This window comes from Nelumbo nucifera, chromosome 3 (genome assembly GCF_055504915.1).
Source record: "Nelumbo nucifera cultivar China Antique chromosome 3, China Antique-T2T, whole genome shotgun sequence".
Classification (NCBI taxonomy): domain Eukaryota; kingdom Viridiplantae; phylum Streptophyta; class Magnoliopsida; order Proteales; family Nelumbonaceae; genus Nelumbo; species Nelumbo nucifera.
In genome coordinates this window covers 57498837-57511222 of record NC_142651.1, presented here as the reverse complement: position 1 = coordinate 57511222, position 12386 = coordinate 57498837, and the positions used below count along the sequence as shown (strand labels likewise).

Genomic DNA, 12386 nt, shown 5'->3' with positions numbered 1-12386 from the left:
TCCCAAGTAGGATCTAAGGGTGTTCCCAAAGGTGAGACAAATTTTGAGACCACCTCTTTTTTGTACAAAGAAACAAAAAAAAAAAAAGCGAAGGGAACATATCCTTTAAAGGTGTCTCCTACCCAAATATCCTCCCAAAAATGAACAGTGTTGCCAGAACAAACTTCATACCTGATAAAATTGAGGAATTGAGGAAGGGTGTTGTGAATGGCTTTCCAAGGTGCTGCTAGGTTAGCTTTCCTTGAGACACCAACATCCCATCCATTCTCTGACCTCCAATGAATGCTTCCCACCACCTCATGCCACAATACTCTCTTTCCAATGACCATCGCAACAACCATTTCCCTAACAGAGCTTGATTTTTTCTAGTTACCCTCCCAAGTCCCAAACCCCCCTCTTCTTTACTTCTGCACACAATTTCCCAATTAACCAAATGATCCTTTTTTTCTTGTCCCGGCTCCCATAAGAAATCTCTCATCAACTTCTCCAGTTTCCTAGCTTCCCTAATTGGTATCCTAAATACAGACAAAAAATAGGTAGGTAAGTTAGCCAAGGTAGCTCTTCCATGAGGCTAATCTCTTCTCAAACTTTTCTATCACTGGGGTCCAAAATCTACTCTCCGTAGGATTTGCCCCTAAAGGAAGCCCTAAGTATGACATAGGCCAAGTAGAGTGGAACACTCAAGAAACTCCGCAATAGCCTCGACCTCCCCTACCTCCAAATTTATACCCACTATGTAGCTCTTTTCCAAATTTGCTCTCAAATTAGAAATACTTTAAAATCCTTTGATTAGCTCCTTTAAGTTTGTTACCTTTTCGCTAAAACCTCCTTCACAAAAGATCATTAGGTCATCTGCAAACTGTAGGTGGGTGACAGGGACTTGGTGTCTCCCTATTCTCCAACCCCTAATGGCATCTTCATTGTCAGCCTTAGTAATGATCCTACCAATCACATCAGCTACTAAGGTAAAAAGGAAGGGTGAGAGTGGATCCCCTTGCCTGACACCCCTGCAAGCTGGAAAAAAGTCCCTCACCATACCATTTACCAAAATAGAGTAATGACAAGTACTAATACACCTAAAAATCCAACTACACCACTTGTCCCCAAATCCACAGTTTCGCATAACCTCTAATAGAAACTCTCAGTCCACCAAACCATAGACCTTTTCAAGATCCAATTTACAAATGAAACCTCTCTTCCTAGACCTTTTCATTTCCTCCGCTTCTACCTATGCTATGTTAGAAAGTTGTATATCTCATAAACAAATTCTTTCTGATTTTTATAATTTAAAATTGCCTAATGATATGATATTTAAGGAAGACTAGGAAATGGCAGTCTATATAAGAGATGTTTTAAAACATTTTTATGATGCAACAAATGAATTATCTGGAATTTATTATCCAACTAGTTGTAATTTACCGCATCAATTAATGGTAATTAGTGATTGTTTTTCCAAATATAGAAATAATCCACAATTTCAATGTATTGTTGAAATTATGGAAAAGAAATTTAAAAAATATTGGGAGAACATTTCTCCCCTTTATTGTTTAGCTACAATATTAGACCCTAGGATTACGAAAGATGGTTTAGATATTTTACTTGAAACATATTATGAAAATATGAATATTGATATAGGAAATAAAAAAGAAGAAATTAATAATTTATTATTTGAATGTACGGTTTGAATGAATCTGAAGTTGTAGGAAATATTCCTACAACTTGTTCATCTTCTTCTTCTTCTCCTTTTGACTTTAAGCCCAGTAGTAGAAGAGAAGCTTTTTTATTTAATAAGTAGAAGGCAGAAATCTACTAGTTCTACAACAAGTTCATTTATTGAACTTAATTTTTATTTGCAAGCAATTTTTATTAATTTAGGTGAAGTATCAAATAATTTTGATATTTTAGCCTGGTGGAGTGAACAATCGAAAAATTATCCGGTTCTCACCACCATGGCACGTGATCTACTAACCCCTCTGGTGTCTACAGTTCCATCGGAGTCTTGTTTTAGTGCAGGTACCAAGGTGTTGAATGACAAAAGAAGCTACGTGAACAATGAGAGCATAGAGATGTGCATCTGCTTCAAGGATTGGCTAGATGCAGAAGATAGATTACAAGACAAGGGAGGGCATGATACAACACCAAACATTTCACCTGAAGCAGATGATGAAAGTCATGAATGATGATTCATGAATTTGACTACTTGTAGAATTTTTCATTTTTTTCAAATTATTGTAAAATGTTTAAATATTATTTAATTTATTTGATATATTTTTTTAATCTTTTAACAATGTAATTTTGTATTTTCAATTTGTAACCATATTGTATTTTTTATATTTTATTAATTTATTCCATTTTTATACTTCATTCATCCAAGTATGCAATGATCCAATCATTGCATTTGTAATTCACTAATTTGTACCATTCAAATTTAAATGAAATAAAATTCCTATTTTTCTTCCAATTTGTTATTCCATCATTCTTATTTCAATTTGGTTAAGTATTTTTTTTTCATTTATGTATTAAATAACTTAGATTTCTCATTTCTTAATTTTTTAAATAGTTCCTAATTCCCAAAGTTCATAGGAAAGTTAAATATTTTAGTTTTACAATTTTACTTAGAAAAGAAATCAAAATTTTCAAAAAATAAAAAATAAAAACAATGCAGCCCGATTCGGCCTAGGCCCAAGGCCTGCCCTATGGCCCAGCTTGGCGCGGTCCAAGCCCACACCACGGCCTACAACCCGGCACAGGCCTGCTTGGGCCTGGGCTGTGGGCCGTGCCAGGCCGACCCCCAAAATTTCTACTAGGGAGGATGGCACAGCCCACTTTACACCTCTAGGAGCATCCAAGTTAGCCCTATGGAGACATCTAGCATCCCATCCGTTGTTCGACATGCCATGAAAGCTTGCAACCACTCTGTGCCATAATTTCTCATTTTCTTTTGGAAACCTCCAAGGCCATTTGCTAAGCAAAGCCTGATTCTTAAGTCTAACATTCCATATTCCCAAACCCCCTTCCTCTTTCAATTTCCTCACCCTTTCCCAACTAACCAAATGATCCCTCTTCTTTTCCCCAAGCTCCTAGAGGAAATCCTGACATGTAGTACAGTGGGAATTTTGATTTCTGGGTGGGGGTAGAATTTTGATTTCTGGATGGGGGTATAAGCAATGTGATGGCTAAGTCAAATACACCTTCGAAGCCTTCCCAACTAGTTAGTACTGAAGCTAGGGATTTGGAGAGGTACCAAATGGATATTGGTTCTGGAACTCTTGTTACTAAAACGCAAGTCATTCTTTCATCTCAGCCTTTTGGTAACCTCGAAAACTCCATTGGTTTTGTTTTTTATGCTAATTTGTGTGTTGTTGGTCCTACAGTTTCATCAAATCCCATCCAAGGCTTCGATTTGCCCATGCATTTGCCGGAAGAAGGAGAGATGAGTAGGGGATTAGAAGATGTAGGTGGTGCGAAAGAGATAATGGGAGAGAAAGAAGGGGTGAGGTGAATCTTGGTAAATTTCTCCCAATTATCCCTAGCCAATGCTCTTCCCAATCAAGTGAAACTAAAAACCTATCAAGCTTGGAAAGAATAGAGGATGTTTGAAGGTTTGACCAAGTATAACAAGATTGCCCCAAAGGAATATCTCTTAACTCAAAAGCTTCAATAAAAGAATTGAACTTTCTCATACTCATTGTAGTTCTTTGTCTACCTCCGGTTGTCTCACTCACAAACCTTACTACATTGAAGTCTCCCCCTAAACACCAAGGTCCATCCCAGAGGCCCCTAATGTCCCCAAGCTCCTCCCATAATTTCTTCATTTCTTTATATGAGTTTGGCCCATAGACATTCATGAGAACCCGTCCAAAACCGTCTTGTACACCTTTCAACTTAATAGAAACTGAGAAATGGCCTACCAATTCTTCCAAACATTGGACTACTTCTCTCCACATTGTTATAATGCCCCCCGATGCACCCCAAGAGGGAGCGAAGCTCCAGTTAATATTCCTCTCTCCCCACAAGCTTCTTATCCACTTCTTGTCTACTCCTTGCATTTTGGATTCTTGAATTAGAACGAAATCCGGTCTCTCCTTCCTCAACACCACTTTGACTACTCCTCTTTTTGTGGCTTTTCCTAATCCCCTTGCATTCCAGCTAATAATCTTCATGATCACATCAAATATTGACCCCAGCCCTGCCCTAGCCTATAGACCCCAACCCTCTCCTTTTCCCTCCCCTAGCACTGAACTCCTTATCCCCTTCCACATCACTAATGAGTTTTTCAACTTCATTTAGCTTTCTTCTCCTCTTGCCCCTTTTTTCTTTACTTTACTTATTTTGAGATTCCTTTTCCTTAATTTTTTCCACTTTCAACCCCATTTTAGCAGCCAAAACCACCACCGGGTCCTTTATGCTCTGATCTTCTTGGCTTTTTTTACTATTCCCTGCTTCCTTTTCTTCCTTCCCCTCAACTAAGACCCTTCCAGCCTCCTCATCACACTTACCTTCTTGGGATTGAATCCTTTTGATGGTTTCTTTTTTCCCTTCTGTACCCATCCCTCTATCAGTCCCTGCTCCTTCCTTAGTCTCTAGCATTTTTTCACCCCTAGCCTCAGCCCCACCCACCCCTTCTTTCTCAGTTTCTCTCCCATTATCTCTATCGCACCACCTACATCTCCAAATCCCCTACTCACCTCTCCTTCTTCCGGCAAATTCATGGGCAAATCAAAGCCTTGGATGGGATCTGATGAAACTGTAGGACCAACAACACACAAATTAGCATCAAAAACGAAATCAACGGAGTTTTCGAGGTTACCAGAAGGCTCTGCGTTTTAGTAACAGGAGTTCCAGAACCATTATCCAATTGGTACCTCTCCAAATCCCCAGCTTCAGTACTAACTAGTTGGGAAGGCTTCGAAGGTGTATCTGACTTAGCCATCACATTACTTATACCCCCACCTAGTACATCAGTTGATCTTTTGAGGGGTTGATAGTTTGATGATGTGTGATGCCATTATTGTAAGATGGGGGGCAGAAATTTGATTTCTTTGTACTCTTAGGGTTTTTTGCGTTTTCTGATTGGTATGATTTACCTTGTTGGGGGCATGGAAAGCTTATGGTGGTGTTGGGAACCTTGGTTGCTTTCATTTTTTTGTGTGTGATACCTTATCACCTCTCTTGTAATCCTATTACTTCTTAATAATTTTTTTCTTTGTTATTTATTATCAAAAAAAAAGAAACATGGACTCAACAATAGGGATCAATGAGGAGAGAGCAAGGTTCACTAGAAGCAAGCCCTATTTTTACTTTTTCTTGTTCAGTCAGCATTATGCTGCTCTTTGTATTGTCCCTGCTGTCTAGTTTGGACAGATCAGGATTCTTTCAAGAATTTTCATACAAATTGTTTAACTTACTGGGAAAAAACAGCATACTGAAATTAATGACTAGACTCCAAGTTCAAGTCTGTAAAGTATTCAGTCCGATAAATGAAACTTGATCATGAATAAGTTAGTTTTACCTATCATATGATTCAGCCCTGGTATAAGCTTGAATCACCCAATTATATGTCTCTGTATCAGGTTTCATATAATCTGCAATGCAAAACAAGTAATGAGCATCTAGGAAACCTTGAAGGAATACAACAATTTTAACAGCCATGAACCATCCCAAATCCCACTCCTGAAAACAGACAAGGAGAGAACCCTCCTAAATAAACAGTGAATTGGTAATGCAAAACATCACCACAGAGGAAAAAGAATGGTTTATGTAACTTCGATTACAAGCTTGAGTAGAGCCAACATGCACCACCTCTAACACCCAATCTCATATTGCCAAAACAGAATCTGATTCCTGATTGTCAATACTTTGATGGTCAAGTATGTACAAAAGATGGGGCTACCTTATTAAGATGTACCAGGTTGCATCTTAGTCTTTCTTTTTTAAATAATTGCTAGGCTGATTTAAAGACCCATAAACCTTTTTGTTTAGGGCCACTTGATAGGACTTATTAACTTAATGGACCAGCAAGCAGGCCTTTTCTTTTTGGGTTAATTTTAAGCCAACATAAGTCCCTCCTTTAAAAAGCAAGGGGCTACCCAGTTGGTTAAAAACAATGTTGTGATACTCGAACCAGACAAAACCATTTTAGTCACTGGATCATGGGTCATCTGACTGCTGGGTCAACGCAATGGCCCATGATGTCATAATTATATAGCTAGAATTTTAACATATACTTTAGTTGTGGATTAATGGTTAGATATCTCATTTTTATGTATGTAAGCTGTTTTAAATCACCTCAAATGTATTTTGTAACAAAATAAAAATAGATGTTTAATGCATATGAATCAAATAAGTGGTTTTAAACACATAGAACTGTGGCTTTAGTGGTTTGTGCTTTAGCTCACAAGGAAAATGCTTGGTTTCAAACCTTCTTAATGCATTTTCTGGAATTAACTCTCAAATATAACCTGATTCGGCGGTAATTCAACATTCAACTGGTTTCTGAAAATTTTGAAAAAGCAGCCTTTCTAAAACAAGGAATAGCCCCTGGGTTGCGGTTCAGATGGTTCAACTATCCAGTCCGTCTAAGTCTGACAATGTTGCTTAAAAAATCAAAGTGGACCTTTAAATCTCCTTGTTCTTTTATAATCAATTTCCCTAAATTTTTATACCAACACATATATGCATTATGTAAGAATAACAATGATTAATGAAACCAAGAAGGTAGCAACTTCTTAAGCATGGTAGCAATTTTGATACCATAGTACAGGGAAAACTGTAACTGTTACTAAAGGTTCTATTATTGCAGGGGAGATGCATGGGCAACTAGAGGTTCAGCTGTTGGATGCGAAATGAAAGAGGACATCCACAGCTCAAAACTCGCCCAAAACCTACTCCTGCAATGAAATTTAAAATATAGAAACTAGTAGAAAAGTTTAAAGCAACATATAAGTTAATCTGATTAACAAGTTTACTCTATGGAATATAACTTTAAAACTCAACAACTTGAACCTTTGCTAGAGTAAAACATTTTTAAGTATCACTCTTGGCTTAAATAAAAAAGATGTTGGCATTTCTAACTGAGTCTCATAGGGACAACAGTGGAGTTTGAAAAGGTTACAAATGTGAATGCTGGTCACAGGGTGGCAATAATCAACCTAGGATGTATAACTCAGTCTTATTTGTTGCTTCTTCAGACATCGAGGAGGAGGATGGGTGCCAGGGTAGAAAAATATCAGACAGTTTTGACTCAAGAGGAAGATGGTGTTGACACTTGACACCCCTGTGGATGAAGTTCATGAAACAAACTAAAAGTTGGATAAGGATGTCATAGTTGAAAAAGAGGATCAATTTAGTAAGGAACTGAGTTTGTTCTTTCTCAGAGGAGAAGGTTTTGCAAGGAAAGTTTTCTTGGAGTTAGCTTTTAGAACGGAAAAAAAAGGTAGTAAGGAGTCATAATATTTTGGTCTAGTTTTTTGTCTTGTTGTTAGAGATTGGGGAGCTTTCTCTGTCATGAAAGACTTTTGTGGAGGCAAATTTTATTTAGGTAGAAGAAGGCTATCTGAATCATTGAGGTGAATTCCAGATATGGTGGTGAAGGTTCTTGAAGTTGTTTGGGTTGATTGGTCATGGTGGTACTTTGTTGAGTTTTATGGTTGTTTTCTGTGTATGTACAATTGGTTGGGTGGGACTGGATTTGTTGATCCTTGTCAGTCAGAGGTGGGGTTTGGAGAGGGATCTTTTGTTTGTAGGAGGTGATTCCTTTTCACCAATATTTGTATGTGTTATCTGTTTTTCTTTTTTAATGAAATTTTATTTACTATAAAAAAATTGTTTATTTACCTCGGAGTCTCAAACATAAGGGATTATTTGTTAGTATAGAAAGAAAAGAAGCAGAAGTCTGAGTGTTATAGGTTCTTCCATGGATTGAACTGTACTACCCCACAATCATAAAAAGATTCCATAAGTTGATACCAGAAGTAAGATGACTACTTATTTAGCAGGGCCAATCTTTAAGTGCCTTTCAACATGAAGGTAACTTTTATATATTTCAACTTACATTGCAATACCAATGGGCATATACATTCAAACAAGATAATGCAAAATAAAGAAATAATTTCCCAAAGACAAATTATTGAATCTACCTTACATTTACACCCTATCAGAAACCAGAAGGGAAAAAACAACTCAGACTCTTCTTTATTTAATAGATAAAAATCCATCACAACAATTTTACAAACAGTGCTCTTCAACTTAAAACTACTTCCAGAACAACAGATTTGTTTCATGCAGAAAGTTAAGAATGGAAACTGAAAACCTTCTCCATATTCCATGTTCTCAAATGTTGCAAAAGCTATCTCCGGTATCCCACAGGTAGCCTACACAAAATGAGAACAATTTCAGTTGGTGCTATGTTCAAAAAATTACTCTATTTGTGCAATCCAAAGAGCCAGAAACAGCAGGCGTACAACCTATTAAAAGACAATTGATGCAAGGATCAAGCATGCATGATCTATCCAAAAAAAGAGATCAAGTATGCATGGTTTATTTATTGCCCCAACAACACAATAAAACCTCATATTCAAAGAGACTTTACAATTTACAAGAGTCAAGAAGTGAAGAAGAATAAAATGAACTTGGCAACCCTGCTGTAATTTTTAGTTTTATTGTCTCCTCAAATGCATTTGTCCTTGTTTTCCAACAGTCATCTTGGTACACTAAATATTTTCCAAATGTAAAATATGTAACTTCACTCAATTTAATTTCGTAAATTCGTATATTAAGAAAACTAGTTGACCTTTAACATCATTCAAGAACAAAGGCCAACACAGCAAAACTAATCACCAGAAGAAAGAGGAGACAAAAAAAAAAGTTAACCTCATATAAGATGAAAAATTCAAAATAAAAGAAGAGGGGGAAGGATCATGTGAAAATGCATTAGGGCTGCAATTATTTCGATGGTATGGGAGGAAAGAAATGCTTCAATTTTCAAAGAGAAAGAAAGAACTTCAGAAGCAATAATAGAATGCATCACTATTAGAGTGATTTATTGGATTCAATCTTTGGAGAGATTCTCAACCTTTTCAGTAGACATCATAAGGAAGTGGAGAGAGGTGGCGGGGATTTCTAACAAAAAGGCATTGATTTGCAGAAGTTGGACCTCCCCCAAATGAAGGGTTCGTCAAGCTCAACTTTGATAGAAGCAATAGGGGAATTCCAGGACCTTAAGGTATTAGAGGCATCTTTAGGGAGGAGAAAGGGCTTATAGTGGCTGTATTCTCAGGATCAATTGGAGTGGGAGGTTCTCTAAGGGCAGAGATCATGGTATGGAAAGGGCACAGAGGGCAAGGATGATGAATGCCAACAAGCTAATTATTGAGAAAGACTCAAGACTGGTGATGGAGTGGCTACAGAATGGGGATGCAGCTCCTTGGCGGTATAGCAATGACTTAAAAATGTTGTTTTGGCTGACTAGAGAAATGGAAGATTCCAATGGGTTCAAAGGACAGCAAACAGTATGGCTGATAAATTAGCCCAACAAAGTGGAGGGGAGAGAGCATATCTTCCAGGCAAGTATAAGGAAAGTTTGAATTTGTGGAGATAAAATCTTTTTATCACTCCAATGGGTGTATGTAAAATTGAACATTAATTTGCTTTAATAAAAAGGTCAGTTACTGATCAAAAAAATATTCTATTTTACTTTAAAAAAAACAGCCAAATGTTGTTCAGTGATATAGAATTCTCATGAAGGAGCTGAAGATGAAGATAGCTTTAATTTTGTGGCATTTATCAGTGAAACTATGAATTTTAACACATAAATAATAGACATCTGAAAGGAACTATTTTAGTTGGTACAATGATCAGTCTGGGAAACCAAAAAATGATCCCCAGAATTCTAAGTTTGGGTGTGGAGTAGTGGCTTTTTTGTCCTCTTTAATCTTTTGGCTGCCTGTGTTTTTATTTGTTTCATGCTTTTATTATGATCTATTGCTGCTTTTTGCAAAGATAGCTTTATCAGAAAAATAACATTTGTAAGGAGATCTTCTTGAACCAGATTCTCTGGCCTTATATTACAAGCACATTTGTGGCACTGGCACCAATATGGTGTAGCAAATACCCATGGAAAAAAGTAGAAAGTTACTTGCTTCAACCAAAATCCCATTCACCTTGCTCTCCAACTGTCACTAAATGACTATATCTATAATTAGGATCAGTTTACATGACATAACCAACCCTAAAATTATCTGCAAAAACTAGCTAAACAGTAAAATGTAAGAAAATGAGAGCTATAATTAGAACCAAAGAACTTCAAACTTCTCAGCCAAACAGATCATATAGCTCTAACTTACTTGCACACTAAGAAGACAGTTAAAATGAAAAGTGGTTGCCATTCGCCCAGCAGCCTCCATTTCATAGGCAATAGTTAAAGCATTGGAATGATCCCCAGCCTTACAATCCTCCTCGATTAACAGATCATATAGCTCATCAGTCGCTTTCAATCCTCCTTTAGCACCCCTTAGAAACACTTTATTTGCATCATCTAGATGATTGCTTCTGACAAGCTCCTCTAGTTTAAACAAGTTGATTAAAGAAGATCAGCTTCCAAGAATATAATTTCTTGCATAAAAGCAATAGCTTAAGCAACAAAAGGATAAAGAGATATCACACCAACAAGAACTAGCCAAGCTTGGCGTATGTCAAAATTTAGCTTTTCCATCGCAGCAAGAATTTCCAACCCTCTTGTAGCATGTCCTTTGGATCCAAATAAACGAATTAATGCAATAAATGTTTCATGGATAGGGCGAAGCCCTGCACTCAACTCCCTTCGCAGTGATTGCATCTGCATTGAGTATAGCAGTTCTCCAGTAAGAGTAAACTCTGAAATCCAGATAACAAAACATCAAGTGAATAGTGAATACTCATGTAAATCCCAAGTCCTAACCTTCAAAAAAGAATGTACTTTCTCAAGAAAGAGGAATGGAACGGAAGGAACTAGAAGGTCCAATGCCAAGAAGTATATGGGTTAGAGGTATATGTTGGTTCAGATGGATCAAATGCAAAAATATGGGATCTGTTTGATCACATTGAACCATGGCTTAAAAAGCCGTTGAGGCACACACCTCGGGGCAAAGTGTAGCTGAAATGCCTAGCCTCAACTGCCATGTATGTATCATCCGAGGCTTAGGCCTCAAATATAATGAGACATGCACTTCACTGCCTTTCACCTCAAAATTGGTGAGGCACACATATCATCTAATCAGCCTATTAAAACATAGAATGGGTTAAAAACATAAAAGAAAGTTCAAAACAAATTTTCAAAAAGCATGGGAGTAAGATTAAAAAGAATATACAAAATACAATTAAATATATATTTTTATAAATAAACTAGCTATGAAATAAATAAAGAAATTATAATAAATGCCCTCTTATGATGAAAATATAAGTAATTTTAGTTTGATGTTATAAAGTAGTTTATGTGTGTGTATGTGTGTCTGGTTGTGTGTATGTATGAACTAAATAAAATAAATTGATTACTTCATCTAAATAGAGCTAATTATAAGTGTAAAACAAAGTACAAAATAAAATTTCAAAAATGTAGGATCCATATTAAATTAAAAAGAGTATATGTAATAAAAAGGCAATATATAAATTGGCCATAAAAGAAATAAATTGTGTTGAACATACATGGAAAATATATGTAATAAAAAGGCAATATATAGACTCTCTCTCTCTCTCTGAGATCCAACTGCCTTGTCTCTACCATTTATACCTTTTAAAACCTTTCATAGTTACCAAATTGTATCAGTCATATCAATACACACCAATACCCACTTAAGGGTATTGGGCATATCAATATTTTAATCATTGATTAAAGGGAACATATATGTAACAAAAAGGAAACATATAAAGTGTCTATAAAACAAATAGATTGTACTGCAACATACATAAAAAAATTATAGTAAATATATACTAAACATGTGTTTGTGTATTGTGGGGGCAAAAAACTACAGGCATGATTCAAAAAAGTGTCTGCAGTCTAAATACCTTGGGGGTTAATTTCCTAGTAAAAGAAATTTGGTACAAGCCTATTTATTGGGGAAAAAAAAGCATATTCCTCCTAAAGTTCAGGCCTTCTGTTAGGTCTTTCTCAAAAAGATTAACACTTGTGATGTGCTGCAGAAAAGAAGGCCAAATAAAAGCCTATCCCCCTTACATGTCTTTTCTTTGCAATGAAAATGATGAAACTATTGGCCATATTTTCATATCCTGCTCTTTTGTTCTTTTGTGCTTTGTATTTCGAAGCATCTTTGTTCTCTATTTGGGTGCCTCAGGATGTGGGGGGCCTCTTTGATCCTAATTTCTTGATACATGCAAAGAAAATAGGAGGTATT

The 12386-nt window shown here is 36.5% G+C and overlaps 1 protein-coding gene across 2 annotated transcripts in view; it reads right to left on the bottom strand.

Annotated features, from left to right (window-relative positions):
- The window catches only part of PTAC3 (plastid transcriptionally active 3), a 110459-nt gene that overhangs the window by 94951 nt on the left and 3122 nt on the right, over positions 1-12386 (bottom strand). The window contains exons 2-5 of one of the 2 annotated variants that reach the window (XM_010265699.3): positions 10663-10834; positions 10344-10561; positions 8312-8372; positions 5513-5585 (exon numbers count right to left, since the gene is read on the bottom strand). In XM_010265699.3, coding sequence (XP_010264001.1) covers positions 5513-5585; positions 8312-8372; positions 10344-10561; positions 10663-10834 — 524 coding nt within the window. Of the gene's footprint in view, positions 1-5512; positions 5586-8311; positions 8373-10343; positions 10562-10662; positions 10873-12386 lie in introns of both variants that reach the window. The other variant, XM_010265700.2, reaches the window with a different exon arrangement.